Source organism: Natrix helvetica (assembly GCF_964273705.1).
Source record: "Natrix helvetica genome assembly, chromosome: 1".
NCBI classification, from domain to species: domain Eukaryota; kingdom Metazoa; phylum Chordata; class Lepidosauria; order Squamata; family Natricidae; genus Natrix; species Natrix helvetica.
The window spans coordinates 205,689,894-205,711,704 of NC_138548.1; the positions used below are offsets into that span (position 1 = coordinate 205,689,894).

At 44.9% G+C, this 21,811-nt stretch overlaps 1 protein-coding gene and 1 long non-coding RNA gene across 2 annotated transcripts in view; one reads left to right on the forward strand and one right to left on the reverse strand.

Moving 5' to 3' along the window:
• Nucleotides 1-999: 999 nt before the first annotated feature.
• On the reverse strand, nucleotides 1,000-7,659 carry LOC309384998 (microtubule-associated protein 1 light chain 3 alpha-like). Its single transcript, XM_081939021.1, has 4 exons — nucleotides 7,460-7,659; nucleotides 6,565-6,620; nucleotides 3,702-3,808; nucleotides 1,000-1,726 (listed from the first exon to the last, which is right to left on the reverse strand). The coding sequence occupies exons 1-4, from the start codon at nucleotides 7,518-7,520 to the stop codon at nucleotides 1,543-1,545; spliced, it is 408 nt and encodes a 135-aa protein (XP_081795147.1). The 5' UTR covers nucleotides 7,521-7,659; the 3' UTR covers nucleotides 1,000-1,542.
• Nucleotides 7,660-7,750: 91 nt separating this feature from the next.
• The window catches only part of LOC309384999, an 83,351-nt gene continuing 69,290 nt past the window's right edge, over nucleotides 7,751-21,811 (forward strand). Inside the window, exons 1-2 of the long non-coding RNA XR_014174140.1 lie at nucleotides 7,751-8,041; nucleotides 19,318-19,415. This is a non-coding gene — a long non-coding RNA (uncharacterized lncRNA). The remainder of the gene's footprint in view (nucleotides 8,042-19,317; nucleotides 19,416-21,811) is intronic.

Genomic DNA, 21,811 nt, shown 5'->3' on the forward strand with positions numbered 1-21,811 from the left:
TGATTTAGTAAACTAAGGTAATTATACAGTAGTTTCTCAATAAATCTTGCTTAAACCAATGAAAGCTTCACACAATATGTGGATCCAGTGTATACTGCCTACTGTTCAGGCCAGTTTGTTGGAGCAAAGTCTTCAGTCATAGCCTAGGTCCGTGATGGCGAACCTATGGCACACATGCCAGAGATGGCATGCAGAGCCCTCTCTGTGGGCATGCGTGGAATCATCAGCTGCTCTTCCAGGTTCCATCATGTGCATGTGCACCAGGCAGTTATTCTCTTCCAGGTTCTGGTGCTCCGGCACATACACACGCATGCTACAGTTTCAGTACTTGGTGCCAAAAAGGTTAACCATCACTGGCCTAGGTACTACTTTGTACATATTATCTCATCATTGATTTCTGAGATCTTCCAAAATGCCAAATTCTTGACATGCTTCCTTCTTGACCGCTGATCCCTAAGTCTGTTCAATATATTCAACTTTTTAATTCTAGCTTCTCTACCTGAGAAGATACTCATGGACCCAAAAAGATAACCATCTCAGATCCTGAATTGTTCTGAGGACTAAATGATAATCATCTCCCACGTCTCATGTTTTTTGTCATGATGAAGGACAAGACATTAAGGCCAAAACTTTTTTTTTATTGTTACGAAGATACACCAAAGAGGGATTACTTTATTAATCCACTGGACCTTCATTTTCCACTGTATCATGTTATCAGATGTGCTAGGACTATAGTAGAACATCCCCAGCCAAAAAGGCCAGTCATGCTGGCTGAGAATAAATAGAACTTATTCTCAGTACCTTATGCAGCCCATCTAGAATCCAGCAGATTGGGGAAAAGCCTACAGTACAAATCCTACAAAGGCTTCAAAGGATCTTTGAAAAGAAGTCCAAAGTCAAGCATCCCTCTGCCCCTTTTTGAAAAGGCAACCGAATGATTATAAAAGGTACTGAGTCATTCATTTAATCTTCTTATCAGTAGAAAAAGAAACACAGCCCTTCTTAAATCATCAGATATGGAATGGCACTCATTTATTTCTTCATTATAATCTTAAGGGAAAAGGGGTAACGAGAGGGAGGGATGCAGTAACCAATGACTGTGCAGTTAAAATGTCCACAAGTGGCATTCTCCTCCTTAGGTCAATCAGTTTTTTCCCCTAATTAAAAGACTCCACTCTCAAGTGTGCGCAATGGGAAGTGAAATTCATTTTGTGAAGAAAATAAATAAATAATTATTAAATAAATAAAACAGTAAGACTAATTAAAATGAATAAACTTGCAGTGGATTAAACTAACAACCCGCAGAGCTAGTAAGACCTTCAAAGCCCCATGTGACGTCCTCCCAAAATTCCATTCAGGCAGAGCCAGAAGTGAAGCAGTGAAGTATTAGCATCAAGGACCAAAGTCATAAGAGAAAATCCTGTGGCTGGCTGCGAAGACCCTCCCATGCCATTCTTGTGCGAAAATGGTCTTTAAAATATTTTTTCCCTCACTGATTGTTGGTTCTTAGGAAGGCGAGGATCCCACCCCTTTGAGATGGCTTCATTGGTGTTCCGAAGAGGCTCCTGCACCGAACATCTCTTGAGAAGCATAGGTCATGTAGAGGAAGCCATCTTCATCTTTGTTTTCATTGTAGATCTCTAAAAGAGTCAGACTAGGACAAGGTAAGGTTTGATTGTTCACGAGTAAGTAGAAGGCTTGTGTAGCTGTGAGGGACAGCCGGGTTCTGGAGAAGGAAGAAAAGAAGAGATGTCAAGGCAAGATCAGAAGAAAGAAAAGGAATGGGCTGCTGGCTAGCTTTGACCCAGCCCAGCAATCCACGGGGCCACCTTTTTTTAAAAAAATATATATTTCTTGCACAGTTTCCTGATGCACAAATCAATAAAATCACACTATGAGCAAGACAACCTCAAACCAACATAGCAAAAAACACAATAAGAGAAAAAGCAAAAACAGCAATTCATGTAATTTAAGAACTCCAATCATCAGTAGCAGTTAAGCCAGAGGTGTCCAAACCTGGGAACTTTAAGACTTGTGGACTTCAACTCGCAGAATTGAAGCAGGCTGGGGAATTCTGCGAGTTGAAGTCCACACAAGTCTTAAAGTTCCCAAGTTTGGACATCCCTGAGTTAAGCGGTCTAAAAACACTGAGGTGTTTCTGTCAAAATAAAGAGGCTTTCACCTGCCTCTGAAAAGACTGGAGCGTGTAAAGTCTTCTGCACACATTTCAAAACTGATTCAGAAGAAAGCCTTTTGGATCTTGTGTGGAGGCCGCTATTATTCATGAAAACCCACATTTTTTCCATGCACAAGCCTAAAAACAACAACAATGCAGCTGCTTTTATGAGTTCCATAATTATTTGCTCCATTAAGCAGCAGCAGCTTTTCGGCCCTCTTGCACGCAAGCTTGAAAAAGGACATGGATGACTAAACGAAGAGGCTAAGTGATTAAAAGAGATGCTTTGCTCACATGAGGCCCGAAGCACACATTCTAAACCCTTTTGGAAGTGGGGGTATCCCATTACCATATGCCCCGGATGAGGAAAGGCAGCACCCCACTAATCAGTTTGGGGTGGCATACATTCCCACTCCCAATAGTTTTATCTCAGCATTGCCAAGACTGAACACTGCAGTGCTATCACTCCTGGAGAACAAGCTTTAAGTATCAAAAAAGCGTTTTTTCTAGAAAATTAAGATGACTTCATCCTTGCCATGTTAAGTCCCTTCAAATCTGTAGGAAAGTACGCTGAACCTGGTTGAGGCAATTACTAGGCCATCTTGGCCACTAGTGTTTTTGCAAGAATATGGGTCCTGGCTGACTACTCCCCTGATGAACTGCTCCTCCATAGAGATACTTCCCATATTCAGTTGAGTTGAATAATTAGCTGTCATGCAAAGCCACATTCAGGTTCTTGCCCTATATCAGCAAATGGCTCTTATTTGGTAATTGGGAACAGTATAAGGAAGCAGAGAAAAGTTTTGAGATACATTTTTTTTTACTTAAGACATCTTGTTTCTAGAATTACACACTCTTGTTTCGATAGGGCTTTTTGTCAGATGGAAAACATTGGATCTTCTTTTAGAAAGGGTGTACGTTTGAAGAATGTCTATGGCAGGGATGTCAAACCTGTGGCCTGTGGGCTGGATGCATCATGTGCTGACCTCTCCCCCGCCTGGTTTAGCGAAGGGGAAAACCTCCCAATATGTCACATGACACCACCATGATGAGGTGAGTTTGACATCCGTGATCTATGGAGATTCTTAGTCATCCACTTCATGGTTTTCAACCAAAGGTGTTTTTTTCAGAAGGCAATTGGACTTTTTCTTGAAGATGTTTTGCTTCTCATCCAGGAAGCTTCTTCTGAAGAACTGAAGCAGCTTCTTGGATGAGAAGCAAAACATTTTCAAAGAAAAACAAAGCCCAGTTGCCTTTTGGAAAAGCACTTTGGGACAAAGAACTCACTGCAAAGCCCATAGACAGTTTCTTCTAATGTTAATGATCTGTTCTGGAGTAAGAATTATACAGGAGAATGCTCAAATTGAGGGTAATGTGGCTCTAATGTGAATAAGTAAAGCCAATTCCCTTTCCTTAGAAACATAAAGGATATCAACAGGATAGCTTATATATAATGTTGTTTGTTTGAGAACTTCAGAATGAAAGGCAATATTCTTCCCATGGCCCAATTCCAGTCCCTATCTACCTCAGAGTGAAAAGAAACTGAGACATGGATATATCTGGAGAAACCAAAAACTTGATCCGATCCAACTGGGGAAGAGTCTTCTCCTTCCTGTAACGTTCCACTACCACCTGTGGACAGAGGAATTTATTTCATTACCAAGGTGCTATAATTCACCTCCAATTATAAGCTTTTGATTTTTGAAGGGGGAGCTTGGAAGTCATATTACTGGGTAAGCTGACAGGACTGTGCAAGCCACTAAAAAAAAGATGGACATCTGGAGCTATGCAAGCTCCCAAATTCAACAGAGAAATGAGTGGGACAAAGTTCAGTAGAAAGATAAATGTAAGTGCAATCCAGGATTAAGGCCTATTGCTCCTAGAATGGCTTTATAGATGAGATCTTTTGTTTTCAACAGCTTTCAGAAGCTCATTTTGAGCAATAGACCTTAAGTTCTGTTTATAACTATAGTTGAGGGTAGAGCTTTCTGGTATGTCAGCAGAGCTGTGGAGGGACAATTCTCTGCCTTGGACTTGGAAACCTAAAATTGTTTTCCATTGATCCACCAACCAGCAGAGTGCTGAAGTGATATCTGTGTACCTTTGAAAAATAGTAAATCTTAAATCAAATCTGCCTCACATGTGACACCAAGCTATAATGGTTTCTTCAGCTTGGCATGACATGTAAACCTTGCCATGGAATCATAGGTTAGCACAATATGCAAATGTCATGACATCTGATGCTTATAACAATCCTATAAAATAGATTGGGACATTTTAAATCGTCACCTTAGGAGTAATGATTGGAAATTTGATGGCTTGGTAGGTTATTAAATAGCAAGGTCACCATTAGGACAAGACCTTGCACTTGAAGAGGTATACCGAAAAACAGCTTTCAGCAGGCGTGGCTCATACAACATGTAACATTTGCTGACAGTACCTTCTCTATACATTTTAAAGAAGTAAAAGCTCTTTCCTTCCTTCAGTGGTGGACTGGTTCAGACTGGTTCTGTTGAGCAGTTGGCCCTGCCTACCTGCCCCTGCCCTACACTGTCCTATATTTCCATGTTTTTCAGCTCAGCTGATTTTCAGCACAGTGGATTGCTGCACTTCAGCTGTTTTACTCACCGGCACTGCAGTAGAAGGTAAGTTTTAGAGCTTAAAATGGGTGGTTTTTGAATGCTGCGGGTGCCAAGCGTGCACTCACCGAACCAGTTGTTAAACCAATTGCACCCCACCATTGTATCCAACCATCCACTATTCCAGGTGTGACTCATAAATTCCCATAGGACTGAAGCTTTAACAGCTTATTTCATACACTGCATGAAATCATGCTAGATTGATTTTAGCTTATAAATTGTTATCTTAGTATAATGCATGAATCTAAATCATCTCTAACTTATCCAATAAACTATAGTTAAAGACTTAATGTCTTAACATAGAGACCAAATCAGAACCAGCACGTGGAACTTCTTGATCCCAACTAAGCCCTTGAACATGTAGGAGAAACCCTACATTTACTTGAAGACTCTCTGCAATGCAGAAAGGCAACTAAGGTAGATTTTAGCATTTGAAAAATTTAGGTTCAGATCCATGGATTTGGGTAGACAGATTCAAATCCAGGATTAGTTGATTTGATTATAGAATATCATCTGATCCTCCAACCTAGGAACAAAAACGTGTGAACCTTTTCCCCTCTTTCATTATTTTCATTATGTTACATTTCCAGAAGTTGAAATGGACATTAAAACTGAATCATGTAACAATCATTGTATCATAGTGCTGGCATCATAGGAGAAAAGCTGTGCTTATTCCATGATAGCAAAAATTAGGTAGCTTCTGATAGCGTTTACCAAGTGTTATTAAAAGGCATAAGCTTTCACTAGTTGCAGCTCACCATCAGTTGCAAAGAATGTCTCAACTAATGTAGGATTCTTATTGTGGTTTATTTGATAAAGTTATCAAAGCATCAAAATTAAACTATGACGTGGCCTATCATGTGAGCACAACATGTCTTTCAATTTCATTCCAAGTTATTCCATCCGCCAGCATAATTCCATTTAAATGCCACAAAGGTCATTGTGGAAAGCTGGTCAAAGATATAACCAAAGAGTAGTGTGTGGAAATTATTGGAGAAAAATCCCTATGCTTGGGACTCCTGGTTTATAATTTCTCTTAAAAAAAAAATTGGTTTTTGTTTGCAACGCGCTAGCAATATTTAGGTGACTGGATGCTAAGTTTCAAATACAGCAAGAAACCTCAGGTTATTTTTCAATGTCTTTCATTTCTTTTGATGACTAATCTTGTGGCATTTGAAACAGTGAGAGTAGAAGCAGAAGGCAGGCCTCCTGTTTCTCATGTTAAGATAAGATTGCCAAAATCAGGGTTTTAATTTTCACTGCGCTTGCATTTTATTATTCATCTAGAAGGCATGTTTTAGGAAGTTTGTTATTGACAAGGCAGGAAATTCCCAACATTGACCAAACCAAGTCAAGTCTACTCTGCAGTTTCCAAGCAAAATGTTGGGCGCAAAGGAGCAAATTCTGGGCCTTTCACTTCCCCAAACCACACTAATCTAGCTAGTTTGTGTTTTACCATGGTGGGGAAATGTTAAGCTGATGTGACCTGAAAGATAAAATACCAAACAGACAAAAAAACCAAGATTTAAGCTGTTGGGCCTCATCATTATTGTTGAATATATGTCACAAGACAGTTGGATAAATAGGAAAAGTTCTTGTATAACACTGAAGCTTCTCCACAAAATAGAAGTTCATTCTCCAATTACTTATATCTTTAGTTAGTTGCATTGTTTCATTTGCTGAGCTCTTGGAAGTTACAGCGAAAGCTGAATCATTCTATCAAAAGGAAGAAAAGGGAATTTTGCTTACCGGAATTTTGTTGGGATACTTCCCCCGAATTTCTGTTGTCTCATTTATCCGAGTTGCTAAAAAAAACACCCCAAAACCCAGACATAGATATTCACACAGTAGCTATAAGAATTTAGGAAGATTCAGCCCATAATATTTATTTATTTTGTCCAATTTACTTCAGAAGTTATCAGAATGCTTATCTGCATAAACCAAGTTGCTCCACCCAAATAGAGATGTTGAAATCACTAACTTTTACCATGTTTTAGCTTAAGAAACAAGCTTTTTTTTAAAGTGTAGAGAATTTTTTCCACTTTTTTTTAAACTGGAAGAAAAATCACATAAAAATATGCAACTGTGGCCCTGTAGATGCTACAACGCCCATCGTCTCACTACCTGAAGAAATTATTTCATATACTAGTTGGCACTGTTCTCCACCTCTCTCTAATGAGTCAAGTGGAATCAGGTTTTCCCCATTTTCTTTAACAAGATTCTTGTATTCTATTTCTAACAGCTTCCTTAAAGTCAGTTGGAATGCCAACTGTCAGGAAATGTTTCCCTTGGTTAATTCTTGCATACTATACAGCTCCTATGAATTAGCAGGTAGAACAAAGAGGTTCAAATGTTTTACGCCTCATAAGGCTTTCTGGATCAATCTCCATGTTGCAACCTTGTCTAACTTGCAAGGTTCATGTAAAGAAAATAAATAGAAGAACAGTGAGCATTTCGGTGAAGTAAAAGCAGAACTGAAATGTTAAACAGATCTAACAGCCGCATTTAGGAAAGAGAATCCAAAAATACAACATTAGATGGATGAGTAGATTAGAAGCAAGTAGGAAAATGAAAGAAAATTAGGAGTTTCCATGATAGTCTGTTATATAAACCTAGTCTCCCTTTGAAGCAACAGTCCTTTTACCAAAACTTTTCCTCTCCTTGAAGGGACGGTTTTCACACTGGTATCTATGCATCTTCAGCATGTTGTAAAAGGTATTTCTCTTGCCAGATAATGTAATTCCTGCTTCCCTAAACTCCTTCCTTTCCTACCTCTGTTATTTCCAATTAATATAAGTCTAAGGAGCTCATTTATTAAGGCAAAGTTGGGGGTGGAGCTTTTTGAGGAAGTGACAGCTGTTTGTGGGAAGGAAGAGAAATCCAACTGCAATAAAGAACTTGGCTACAGGTGAGCTTCCAAGAACCTTACCTGTCTAGACCAGCCGAAAAATAAGCTCTTAAAGTGGAGGAGCAAAGGTCCATTTTGCCCCTTAAATCTACTGCCTATGCACATTACAATACCTATATGAACTATGCTCTCACTGCTTCCCATCTTTCTCTCTACACAGAAACATATGCATATGGGGAAAGTATGGTTCTCCACCAGTGGCTGATTTTCAACTTTTAGTAGCCTCAACCATCTTGGCTGATGTTGATTGATGTGGGGAACAGCCTCTTAACCTGGATTTAGTGCTTTGGTCCTATTCTGACAAGAAAAGTGGGAATTGTATGTGTAGGACTGGGTGATAGGTTTCTGCATTGTTATGTAAGAATAAACTTCCAGTGAACTCAGCAAAGATTAGGACTTTGCAGATGTGTTTGGTTTCCATGCAGCTAAATGTGATGTGTGCATAATCAGAAATAAATAGAACTAAATTCAATAGAGCTTATTCCTTTCTAAATCTGTTAAATCCTACAGCCTTATTCAGATTGATAAAGGCATGGTTGCAGCTTTAGGAACCATTCCTGGAAAAGTATGCAGAGCACAAGGCCAACAGAGGAAGCAGTGAGACCAGTGGTGGGTTTCAAATTTTTTTGGAACCTATTCCGTAGGTGTGGCCTATTTGGTGGGCGTGGCTTAGCAGTCATGTGACCGGGTGGGAGTGACCAACTTGTAAATGTGGTGAAACTCATTTAACAATGCTCTTGCTTAGGAACCAAAATTTTGGGCTCAATTGTGATCATAAGTTCTCTTCCTTTTTCTTTCTTTCTTTTTCTTTCTTCCTTCCTTCTTCCTTTCTTTCTTGTGTCTCTCCCTCTTTCTTTCCTTCCTTCCTTTCTTTCCTTCCTTCCTTTCTTCTGTGTCTCTCTCCCTCTTCCTTTCTTTCTTCCTTCTTCTTTCTTTCTTGTGTCTCTCTCCCCCACTTACTTTCTTTCTTCATTCCTTCTTGTGCCTCTCTTTCCCTCTTTCTTTCTTTCCTTTCTCTTCCTCTGTCTTCCTTCCTTCTTTCTTTCTTTCTTTCTTTCTTTCTTGTCTCTCTCCCCCACTTATTTCCTCCCTCCTCCCTCCCTTCCCTCCATCCTTCTTGTGTCTCTCTCTCCAACGTTCTTTCTTTCTCTTTCCTTCTTTCTCTTTCTTTCTCTTTCTCTTTCTATCTTTGTCTCTCTCTCTCTTTCTCTCTCTCTCCCTTCCTTCCTTTCTCTCTTACTCTTTCTTTCTCACTTCCCCCCCCCTCACACACACATACCTTCCAGTTGGTCTTGGTCAAAAGGGCACCTTTTCGGTCCCAGCTGGGCGTCTGGAAGAGAGTGGCCAAAGTGGCTTCTCTCTCCTCCTCCTGCAGCCGAAGGAAAAGCCCTGGGGAGACGGGCTCCACGCGCTGCAGCCCGGCAGAGCAGCGCGCAGAGCTCGTCTCCCCTGGGCTTTTCCTTCGGCTGGTAGGAGGAGGAGAGAGACGGACTCCGTGCGCTGCTCTGCAAGGCTGTCGCAGCCGATCCTCCGCTGTGCTGCAGCCGGAGGCCGAAGTGGCTTCTCTCTCCTCCTCCTGCAGCCGAAGGAAAAGCCCCAGGGAGACGGGCTCCGCGCACTGCAGCCCGGCAGAGCAGCGTGTGGAGCCCGTCTCCCCGGGGCTTTTCCTTCGGCTGGTAGGAGGAGGAGAGAGACGGACTCCGCGCGCTGCTCTGCAAGGCTGTCGCAGCCGATCCTCCGCTGACGCCTAAAGAAGAGGATCCACCACCGCTTCTTCTTTAGGCGTCAGCGGAGGATCGGCTGCGACAGCCTTGCAGAGCAGCGCGTGGAGCCCGTCTTCCCGGGGCTTTTCCTTCGGCTGGTAGGAGGAGGAGAGAGACGGACTCCGCGCGCTGCTCTGCAAGGCTGTCGCAGCCGATCCTCCGCTGACGCCTAAAGAAGAGGATCCACCACCGCTTCTTCTTTAGGCGTCAGCGGAGGATCGGCTGCGACAGCCTTGCAGAGCAGCGCGTGGAGCCCGTCTTCCCGGGGCTTTTCGTTCGGCTGGTAGGAGGAGGAGAGAGACGGACTCCGCGCGCTGCTCTGCAAGGCTGTCGCAGCCGATCCTCCGCTGACGCCTAAAGAAGAAGCGGTGGTGGATCCTCTTCTTTAGGGGTCAGCGGAGGATCGGCTGCAACAGCCTTGCAGAGCAGCGCGTGGAGCCCGTCTTCCTGGGGCTTTTCCTTCGGCTGGTAGGAGGAGGAGAGAGACGGACTCCGCGCACTGCTTTGCAAGGCTGTCGCAGCCGATCCTCCGCTGACCCCTAAAGAAGAGGATCCACCACCGCTTCTTCTTTAGGCGTCAGCGGAGGATCGGCTGCGACAGCCTTGCAGAGCAGCGCGTGGAGCCCGTCTTCCCGGGGCTTTTCCTTCGGCTGGTAGGAGGAGGAGAGAGACGGACTCCGCGCGCTGCTCTGCAAGGCTGTCGCAGCCGATCCTCCGCTGACCCCTAAAGAAGAAGCGGTGGTGGATCCTCTTCTTTAGGCGTCAGCGGAGGATCGGCTGCGACAGCCTTGCAGAGCAGCGCGTGGAGCCCGTCTTCCCGGGGCTTTTCCTTCGGCTGGTAGGAGGAGGAGAGAGACGGGCTCCACGCACTGCTTTGCAAGGCTGTCGCAGCCGATCCTCCGCTGACGCCTAAAGAAGAAGCGGTGGTGGATCCTCTTCTTTAGGGGTCAGCGGAGGATCGGCTGCGACAGCCTTGCAGAGCAGCGCGTGGAGCCCGTCTCCTCGGGGCTTTTCCTTCGGCTGGTAGGAGGAGGAGAGAGACGGACTCCGCGCGCTGCTCTGCAAGGCTGTTGCAGCCGATCCTCCGCTGACCCCTAAAGAAGAGGATCCAAGCAGGGGTGGTGGTAGCTCCGAGCCTTCTCGCCTTCAGACAGAGCTGATTCTGCGCCTTCTACGTTGTCCTGGGCATGCGCCCACCAGCTTGCCTGTCTTGTCTTACACAAGTTGGCCAGCTGAAGCCTCCCGCCTTTCCTGAGCAACTGGCAGCTGCAAGAGGCGCGAAGGGGAGGCAGGTGGGGTTTGCAACCCGAAGGCTGGCATTTCGTCTCTGCAGCGTGAACCAGCTTGGGTGCGACTGGAGAAGCTTCCTTAGTGGAGCTCCTGAAAGGGACGCAGGCTGCCACCGCTCCACTGAAGACATTTCTGAGAAGAGAAACTTCTCCGGTCGCGCCCGAGCTGGTGGAGCGCAGGCAAGCGCCGTCCCGTGAAAGGGGCGGGGCAGGAAACTTACTTCCGGGTTCATTGGCCAACCGGATCGCGCGATCCGGTGCGATCCGGCAGAAACCCACCACTGAGTGAGACCATTTGCATTCAAGGACATCTCTAGAACAAAGGGCCTCCTGGAACAGTTTTGGGTTTTTTTATCATTTAAAAATATTTAAAAGATAAATAAACTCATACACTTGATGTCCCTTCCAATTCTCCCTAGCTAAATGCACTGCAGCTTTCAATTTTGTTGGCATTTGTTGAGCTTTTCCAGGAGCGAATCTCCCCATTAGATTTGATTCAGATAATTAAAATACACGGATGACAAGTATCTGAACTGGTCATGGATTTGGATGTATTCAGTTTGTAAAACCACCGAATACATTTCTTGGATTAGTTTGATAGTCTAAATTTATAAACGGGTGAATATTCACACAAACCTATTTGTCTCCCATAACTTTCCACACCAATGATACGATCAAGTCCTGATGCATATTAGGCTATTATACTGATTTCAAATCAATGGATCAATCAATTTATCAAATATTAGTATTCAAAGGAGTCAAAGAAAGTGGTCATATGAAGTCAAGATCCCTCCTATGACACTTGATATTTTGTCTAATCATGCTGCCCAGCTCCCAGTCCTCTAAAAATCTATAAGCATCTGTGTCTAAATTTCCAGGATTCCAAAATGTTATAAGAATCCTATAACATTGATTGCCATGCTCATACTACGGATTTCATGATTTGGGGAGGATTTCGACTCTGATCCCACAGATTACTGCCCAACATTCTTACTGGATGGAATTTTCCTTTACTTGTTGATTAAAACCATTCTCCCAACAATCTTGTGAAGTCAGTTAGCTGGAAGCATATTAACTTAAAAGCACAAAGGCACTTCTTTGTGTAGTAGGAATTTGAAACTCATTCTCCTTGGGTACAGCTGTAAATCCAAAATCTAACTCATGGTACCCAATAAAAGACTATTTCTTAATTAAGCAATTACCCATATACTAGAAGTAACAGGTATGTTACTCCCTGTTAATGAGAATAGCTTGGACATCTATGGGAACAAGGAGTAAGAATGTCAGGTAAGCAAGTATATCAGGCTTCTAAAATTATATTCAAGGGAGTCTTCATGTAAATTGTATTGCATAGAATTCAAATGTTGCATTAAAACCTATGTTGGGGAATTGGTGGTATTCCAGGTGTTCTTGAACTACAATTGTGAGCATTCCTTGCAATTGATTCTGCTGGATGAGACTGCAGAGAGTCATATGCTAAAGTGAAAATGTATATCTAGATACCTTACGGCACTCTCTACTTCACACTGTTTTCACTCAGGCCTCTAGTGGGTGATTGAAGTCCCCCTTTCTTCTTTTTCTTCATTCCCACCTGGGTTTGTTATCTCTGACACTTTTATTTCCCCCCCCTCCTGTTTTTTGGTTTAAAGTGTTGTTAACAATTTGCAAACTGCCAAGGGTTGCTGGGAGTCAGGTGGCATATAAATTTGATACATTATTATTATTATTAGGGGTCACATAATCAGTGAGATGTTTAGACTTGATGGGCAATTTTACCCATCTTACCCACTGAGCGGTGGCTCAGTGGTTAAGACACTGAGTTTGTCGATCAGAAAGGTTGGCAGTTTGGCAGTTCGAATCCCTAGCAAGCTACGTAACAGAGTGAGCTTCTGTAACTTGCCCTGGCTTTTGCCAACCTAGCAGTTGGAAAGCATGTAAAAAATGCAAGTAGAAAAATAGGGACCACCTTTGGTGGGAAGGTAACAGCGTTCCATGTACCTTCAGCATTTAGTCATGTCGGCCACATGACCACAGAGACATCTTCAGACAGCGCTGGCTCTGAAACGGAGATGAACATTGCCCTCTAGAGTCGCAAATGACTAGCACTATGTGCAAGGGGAACCTTTACCTTTACCTTACTCACCTATTGAGTCTTTCCCAAGACCCTGGGATAGACATATGCTGTTCTTTAATAATATTAAAGGTATAATTGCAGGATGTAAGCTGTTCCAAATAAAGCTGCCTTTTGCAATTGACTGATGATTATTTTTTCAATGTTGATGGTATTCAATTAGTGTTCCAGATATTTTGGAATTCCACCCAAGATGCTTATTAGTACTAGTATTTATCTTTGTTTTCTTTTGTCATAGTTGTTCTATTTGCAGATGTTTGTATTTTGTGATTTTTCCCAGTTTTTTCTCTTCTATTCTTCTTTCTTAATAATCCAGACATGTTTTAAATCTTTCTTATCAATAAAGATTATTGATAAGAAAGGGATATTACGTGGCAGATGCTTGTCAGAGGACTTTAGCTTCTTCATTTGCTATTACTTTGTTTTATGACCCTGCAAGTTCTTGCTTACAAGCAAATGGTTTTTCTTGCAATGTCTTCCAATGGACCATTATTACTACTCTGTCATGTCATTCTTTATTCTCAGTCCGTGGGATTTTCTTCCACCAGCTAACTAGGCGGTGCACTGATGATGATACCCAGGGGTGGGTTGCTGCTGGCGTTACTGCCGGTTCGCAACCTGCACACAACATGTGTATACACGCTCTGTTCATTGTAAATTTACAGTGAACTGCGCACGCAGTTGTCGGCGCTCCCGGATGACGGGGAATGGGAGGCGGGGAATGGGATCACGTGTGCTGGAGGCTGAGGCAGCCTCCGCCTCCAGCACACGTGGTCCCATTCCCCGCCTTCCTGATGACGTCACCAGCCTCACCAGCCATTAACCTCACCGCACATCACTGACATGCACTCAGGTCTGTGTTCTCTTACTTAAACTTTCCTACTATGAATCAGATAAGCTTATATGGGGTACTAGAGGAGACAGTGATGCCAAAAACTAGTGGTAATGTACATAGACGATAAAGTTCCTCAGAATGGGATCTCTTATTTCTTCCTTTTAATTTGTAGCCAGCATCATCTGCCGAACATTCCTTTCCATGTCACCCCCCAACTTTGTGTTGACTTGTTAGGTTGTTGGATCAAACATAACTTGGTCCATGGAAACAACTATTAACTTATCTCTGGTTACTGCTTTCTGGTCCTTGTCTGTTCTTGAAGGATTGCTTCCATCTCATCACTTTTTGCTTGCTAGCAGATGTCCTGATCTGGTGGCTTCCTTTTCTTTTCCCTCCTTCCTCTGAATGCTCAAGTTTATCTTTAAATTATATTTCTCTGTTTATCCCAACATTGTATTTCTTCAAACAAAATGTACAGGGTCAGGAAGTGCTTTCTGGAAATATATCTTTCTATCATTAAAGTTTCCAAATTACTGCCTCTTAGTGAATTTTCAGTTTTTGTTCTTTTTTTTTTTTGCAAGAGAGAAAAATATCCCAGTAGGTAGCATGTAAATGCCATATGAATTATGAATTACTGTTTATATATCCACCATTGTGACAAATTGAATTAACTGAGATGACTTCAGTGGATATGCTTTGTCATTGTGATGGAGGCAGGAGGATTTCCCATGGCAGATTCAATAAGCAAGTTATATGTTTAAAGAAGCCCCCACCAAAATGGTTGGGAAAATTTACATCCAGCCTTTCCATGGCATCCATCCACCACCACCACAATCCTAAATATAGTAGGGAGACCCTTTAACTTTATTTATTTTATTTATTTATTTTATCAGACTTATTAGTCGCCCCCTCTCCCCACAGGGACTCAGGGCGACGTACACAAGCAACGGTCTACGGACTACAAAGGAGGAGGTAAAAATAAATAAATACAATAATCAGAGAAGTTAAAACCCCAATAAGAATAAAAGTTTAAAGCTAACATTGACAATTAAAATTAACCAAGGGGTGGAACAGTTGTCGAGATTATGCCAGGCCGGCTAGCCGAAACAGGTGGGTCTTCAGTTTACTGCGGAAGGAGCGGAGATCGGTTGTTGTCCTGATGTCTGGGGGGAGGTCGTTCCAAAGGGTGGGACCCGCCACAGAGAAGGACCTACTCCTGGGCACCGCCCTCTGACAGTCTCTAGAGGACGGCACCCGGAGAAGGCCCTCTCTGTGTGAGCGAATGGGCCGCAGGGATGTATGGGGAAGGACACGATCCCGCAGATAACTAGGCCCTATGCCATGGAGCGCTTTAAAGATGGTGACTAACACTTTGAAGCGCACCCGGTAGGCCACAGGAAGCCAGTGCAGCTCGCGCAGGAGAGGTGTTATATGGGAGAACCTCGATCTCCCCATGATTACCCACGCGGTGCATTCTGGACCAACTGCAGTCTCCGGGTGCACCTCAAGGGGAGCCCCATGTAGAGAGCATTACAGTAGTCCAGACGAGACGTCACCAGCGCGTGAGTGACTGTGCGCAGGGCCCCCCGGTCCAAAAGGGGACGCAATTGGCGCACCAGGCGAACCTGGTGGAACGTCCCCCTCGCCACGGCTGCCACATGATCTTCTATAGTCAGCTGGGCATCAAGGAGGACGCCCAAATTGCGTGCCCGTTCCACCGAGGCTAATTGTTCATCCCCGATGGCCAGTGATGGAATGTGCTGGTTGTATCGGGGAGCCGGGAGCCACAGCCACCCTGTCTTGGAGGGGTTGAGCCTGAGCCTGTTGTCACCCATCCAGACCCGCACGGCTTCCAGACAACGGGACATCCCTTCGACGGCCTCGTTGGGGTGGTTTGGGGTGGAAATGTACAGCTGGGTATCATCAGCGTACAGGTGGTATCCCACCCCAAAACCACGGATGATCTCGCCCAGCGGTTTCATATATGTGTTGAACAGGAGAGGTGAGAGGATCGACCCCTGAGGGACCCCACAAGTAAGGGGCCTCGGGGTCGACCTCTGCTTCCCTGCCAACACACATTGCGTCCGGCCAGAGAGGTAGGAGCGGAACCACCGCAATACGGTGCCTCCGATCCCCAACCCCTCCAGACGGCGCAATAGGATACCATGGTCGATGGTATTGAAAGCCGCCGAGAGATCTAATAGGACAAGGATGGAGGAACAACCCCCATCCTTTGCCCTCCAGAGATCATCCACCAACGCGACCAAGGCTGTCTCAGTACTGTGACCGGGCCGGAAGCCGGACTGGCGCGGGTCTAGATAATCATCTTCCTCCAGGTGACGCGGGAACTGTTGAGCCACCACACTCTCAACAACCTTCGCTAGAAAAGGAAGGTTGGAGACAGGACGATAATTTGCTAGCTCCTCTGGGTCCAGGGAAGGCTTCTTGAGCAGGGGTCTCACCACCGCCTCTTTCAAGGCGGTTGGTAAAAGGCCCTCACCCAACGAAGCATTCACCAGCCCCAGTAGCCAGCCTCGTGTGCCCTCCCAGGAAGCCAGTACCAACCAGGAGGGACACGGGTCCAATAAACATGTGGTGGCTCGCAGTCGCCCGCGCAACCTGTCCAAATCTTCGGTGACAACAGGGTCAAACTCCTCCCAGCATGGAATCTCAAGACTAGCCTCGGACGCCCCCTCTGGAACACTGGGGTGGGTCCACTCCCTCCGGATCCGATCAATTTTATCCTGCAGGTATTCCCCAAACTCCTCTGCCCTGCCCTGCAACGGGGGATCCCGCTGTCCCTGCGACAGCATGGAGCGGGTCACCCGAAACAGGGCGGCAGGGCGGTTATCTGAGGACGCTATAAGGGTGGCACAATACTGATGCTTGACCACCCTTATTGCCACAAGGTAGGTCCTTAAGTAGGCTCTTACCTGTGTTCGATCGGATTCGGAGCGGGAGGATCTCCACTTGCTCTCTAGGCGTCTCCTATGGCATTTCATCGCCCTTAGCTCCCCATTAAACCAGGGGGCCCGGGTCGATCGTTGCCATCGGAGAGGCCGCAAAGGCGCAACCCGGTCCAAGGCTCTGGCGGCCGCACTATTCCACGCGGCCACCAGGTCCTCTGCCCGGGAGCGGGACAGGTCTGCAGGAGGTGGCCCAAGCTCCGCCTGGAACCTATCTGGTTCCATCAGACGCCTGGGGCAGAACCATCTGGGACAATCTGGTTCCGCCTCCCCGCGGCGGGGAGTAGCGCCAGGGAAGTCCAGTTGGAGAAGTGAGTGATCTGACCATGACAGGGGCGTGATGACTAAATTCCCTATACCCAGATCACTAGTCCACTGGTCGGAGACAAACACAAGATCCAGTATGTGGCCTCTTTCGTGTGTGGGGTCCCGAACTACTTGAGTCAGATCCATGGCTGTCATGGAAGCCATGAATTCCCGGGCTACCTCAGATGCCTCTCCCGTCGACGGCAGGTTGAAGTCCCCCATCACTAGTAGCTTGGGGGTCTCAACCGCCATCTCTGCGATCAGGTCGAGGAGTCCGGGCAGGGCCGTTGATGTATGGTGGGGAGCCAGGTATACTATCAACAGACCCAACTGTCTCCCTGGGCCCCATTTCACGCCCAGAGACTCACAACCGGATGTCTGCGACACAGTGAATTCTCTCGGAGTCAAATCTTCCTGGATGATTATCGCTACCCCACCGCCCCTACCCTTGGCCCGTGGCTGATGGAACACCCGGTAACCTGGAGGGCACATTTCACCGAGGGGCAACCCCCCCTCCGGGCCCAACCAGGTTTCCGTTATTCCTGCGAGGTCCGGCTCCCCCTCTGAGATCAAGTCCCTGATGAGGGGGGCCTTATTAACCACGGACCTCGCATTACATAACATCAGCCTAAGGCCCAGGCTCTGCCGATCCTGTCCACCTAGACTGCGGGGGTTGGTACAAGCGACTGGGCGTGTCCAACAGCCCCGGTCTCCCAACCGACTATGTGTTCTTCTGGTGTCCTCGCCCTGACAAGATGCTTTGTTAAATTCTCCCCATCCTACGAATGAACCTATTTGCAAATCTGGACAAATTCTTGTGAAAAAACATAGTGAATGGTATTTCATCTGATTACACTGGCTGAATTCAACAGATTACTATACTTATGTCAGAGAAGATTGTATCATATACTCTGAAAGTGGAAAAGACAATTTTATAAAATGAGTAATGTGTGTGTTTGCGTGTGTTCAGGGAGGGGCAATCCTAATTCGGGATTGTAATTCAGAACACATAGGTAATCGCATCTAGGCAGGGACGTGCGGTCAGGGGAGGCAGGGGAGGCAGAGCCTCTCCTCTCTTCATGAAATAATGGTATATAATAATATATACTATATACTATATACTATATACTATATTATATATATATATATATATATATATATATATATATATATATATATATATATATATATATATATATATATATATATATATATATATATATATATATATATATATATATATATATATATATATATATATATATATATATATATATATATATATATATATATATATATATATATTTGTTTGTTTTTGTAGATTTTCAAAAGCAACTGGGGGAAGGATGTAGCCAGAGCGACGCCAAGGCGGTCTGGGTGGACGAAAGAGCGAGCGAGGCAGCCTGATCCTCAGTCGCTCGCCAGCCAGACTGCCTCGGCGCCACTCTGGCTACCTCTGTCCGGCTGCACCCAGGAGCTGCGGAGGCAGAAATGTTGTCGGCGCTCCCGGATGACGAAGCCACGAAAGCGACTGGGGAATGACGAGAACCTTCCTGCCTCTGCTGGATTTCGCGTGCTCCTCGTGACTGCAATATGCAGTCGCGAGGAGTGCGCAAAGTCCAGCAGAGGCAGGAAGGTTCTCGTCGTTCCCCAGTCGCTTTCGAGGACTGCGGAGCACGAGCCGGCGGAGCACGCTCAGGAAGGCGGGGAATGGGATCACGTGTGCTGGAGGCTGAGGCAGCCTCAGCCTCCAGCACACGTGGTCCCATTCCCTGCCTTCCTGATGACGTCACCAGCCTCACCAGCCATAAACTTCACCGTACATCACTGCATCTAGGTTTGTAAGAGTTAAGGATCCAGAGCTCTTTGCCTCACATTCTTTCTTCAATTGATGAATTTTTGTCATATATATTATATATATGACAAAAAAATAGAACCAGATATGATTTTCACCCATAAACAGAGTTGGCATTTTAGCCAGCTGTGTCTATAGAGATTCTCAGTCATCCAGGTTGTAGTTGTCCCAAAGGTGCTTTTTCAAGAGGCAACTGGACTGTCCAGAAAATCCAATTGCCTCTTGAAAAAGCACCTTTGGGGTGAGGCAGCTGTGACAAAACTGGGGAAAGGAAAGGAAATAGCCAAATGCTAAACCAGATCAAAATGTTCCCCTTACCCAGCCAGTTATTCTCGTTTTAAGGCAGGGGCTCATCTGTTCCAAAGAGGGTCAAACGTAGCTGGTGCCTTTATCTTCAAGGCCCCTTGTAAAGTAATGTTATCTTGACATTTTAATTCTGCTCCTTTCAGGTTTGTGATTTAACAAGGAAGCTGATTCCAAGTAAAGCCCATAAACCATCTGGGAAGCTCCTCATTCAGATGCAGAAGGAATAATTCACCGGCTGCGGGTAAAACAAAATTGCCTTTGAAATACAAATAACGTAAAGGTCAGTTATATGAACCAAAGTGACCTTTTGTCATCCAGGATGGAATGAAAGAGTCTCAACCCAGCTTCTGAATAGGCCTGAACAAGATGGCTGCTGGGGTAATGCAAGGGTTCTTGCCAGGGGTGGGCTTCAAATTTTTTTAGCAAGGGGTTCTCTGTCCAGTTGCTGGGTCGGCATGGCCATGGTGGGAATGGCCTAGTGACCCTCCTGCACCATGGCAAGGCGGAGGTTTGCCCTCCCTGGGCTCCGGAGTCTTTCTTTGAGCCTCCATGAGGGTGAAAACAGCTTCCCCAGGCTCTGGAGGCCCTCTGGAGGCTGGAAATGGGCCCCTTTCTGACCTTCCTGAACCTCTGGTAGGCCCGTTTTTTGTTCTCCCTGAACCTCTGCGCGCGCCCTGCACTTACCTGCATCCAAAATGGGCCGTGTGGAGACTCCTGGGAGGAGAGGGGCAGGGTGGACGGGGGCCAGCCAGGAGTGGGATTTGGGGCTTCTCCGACTGCACAGAATCTTAGCTAGAGGTTCTCCCGAACCCCTGTGAACCTCCAGCAGCCCACCCCAGCCCTAACTTCCTGCAGATTCAAAGTAGTGCAATCTGCTTATTGAAATTGTGACTATGTTTTCTTGTCATGATTGCTTCACTTTCCTCTTTAAGTGATTTACCCTGGGAGGTAGCAAGGAAAAAGGAAGGAAAAAGACTTTGGCTTTAATAGTAATGTCACAAGTAAAAAAAAAAAAAAACTAAAACATTGTTTATGTGTTTATTGATTTTTATGACTATCCATTCTTGGATTAGTGACTCTGGTGGCTAATATAGGATGAAAAGCCCAAATGAAAAATGAAAGAAATAACAATGAATATTAGAATGTTGCCCAAGAAGAAACCCAACTCAAACCACCAAATGTACAGAATCACAGCCACAAATACATTGAAGCTCCAGATCCATGCCTGAGCAACATTTTGGTCTTCAAAGTCCTACAAAATATTGGGGCGAAAGAATCTCAGGAGACATGGTAGTCCAGAGGACAGGGCAGAGGTGGTATTCAGCAGGTTCTAACCAGTTCTGAAGAACCGGTAGTGGAAATTTTGAGTAGTTCGGAGAACCGGTAAATACCACCTCTGATTGCCCCTGCCCCCATCTATTCTCTGCCTCCCGAGTCCCAGCTGATTGGGAGGAATTGGGAATTTTGCAGTAACCTTCCCCTGGAATGGGGAGGGAATGGAGATTTTACAGTAAAATCTCACACCCACAGAACTGGTAGTAAAATTTTTTGAATCCCACCACTGCGACAGGCATATTTCCTGATTCCCACCAGATGCCACTGTTTAATAGACAGGATATGGAGCATGCCCACCTTGTCTGATTAAACGGGACCAGGCAGAAACAATCAGAGATGGTCACGTAAATATGGAAGTTACAATTAGGCAAACTACCATGCCAGATAGGAAAAAGAGTTTTTCACATGTTCACCACACATAGGACTCCACTGTTTTTAAAAATGGAAGGCCGGATAATTCTTAGGTTTGAAAATCTGTTGATGCCCAACTGGATGCATTTGAAAATGAAGCCCAAACTTCTGAAAAGGGTGTTTCCATTTTTTTCTTTCCCTCTGCAGTTTTATTTCTTTCCTTTACTTCATCCTGCTTCCAGATGTTTCTTTCCCTTTCTCTCCCTTGCTGTTGCTTTCTTTTGATTCACAGGAGTCCTATTTTTTTCCCTTCGTTTTTGCTGTTCCTGATGGAAGATTTGGGTGGGTGGGTTTAATATATGACTATGAGTGAATGGTTTGTAGGAGGCACAGAGAAGAGTTAGTATATGCAAATTGGGGATTGTTAATTTTAAATGGGGTTTCTTATTTTATAAGCAGACAATTTTCATCAGTATTTAATTGATGATGATTAGTTTCCCTCGCCCTGCTGTATTTGGACTAAGGCTTCTGGCAAGTGCCTCTGCATCTACACACATATAAATATGATACATGCTCACATTTATTGAGGAGAAGAAAATTTCCCTACAGAATTGCACGGTGTTTGTTAGCACACAGCAAGGCGAAGTGCACGTGGAGTGAACCAGTTGTTCAGCTGGTAGGAACCCACCCCTACTGCAAAAGCCAAAAGAGCAATACGCAAATTACTGCTGCTTTTTGCAAGTGCTGGGAAAGACTTAAAAGGAGGCAAGTCAAGTTTCTGAGACAATTCAAAAATGCTTCACAAGGATGCTTCACACAGGCCTAACCAGTTAACCAGTGCTATGCACTGGGGTCAATTTATCCTTCCAATATTGTGTAATATATCTTTTGGTTACCTTGTAAAAATGAAAAATACATAATTCACAATGCATTAGGATAGGGATTTATATA

Coding starts and splice junctions, on each gene's coding strand:
- LOC309384998 (XM_081939021.1), bottom strand. CDS start 7,520: ATGCTGAAGATGCATAGATACCAGTGTGAAAACCGTCCCTTCAAGGAG. Junction 6,621..7,459: donor CAAGGAGAGGAAAAGTTTTG/GTAAAAGGACTG, acceptor TGTTTTTTTTAG/CAACTCGGATAAATGAGACA. Junction 1,727..3,701: donor CAGTTTCTTTTCACTCTGAG/GTAGATAGGGAC, acceptor TTCCTTCTCCAG/AACCCGGCTGTCCCTCACAG.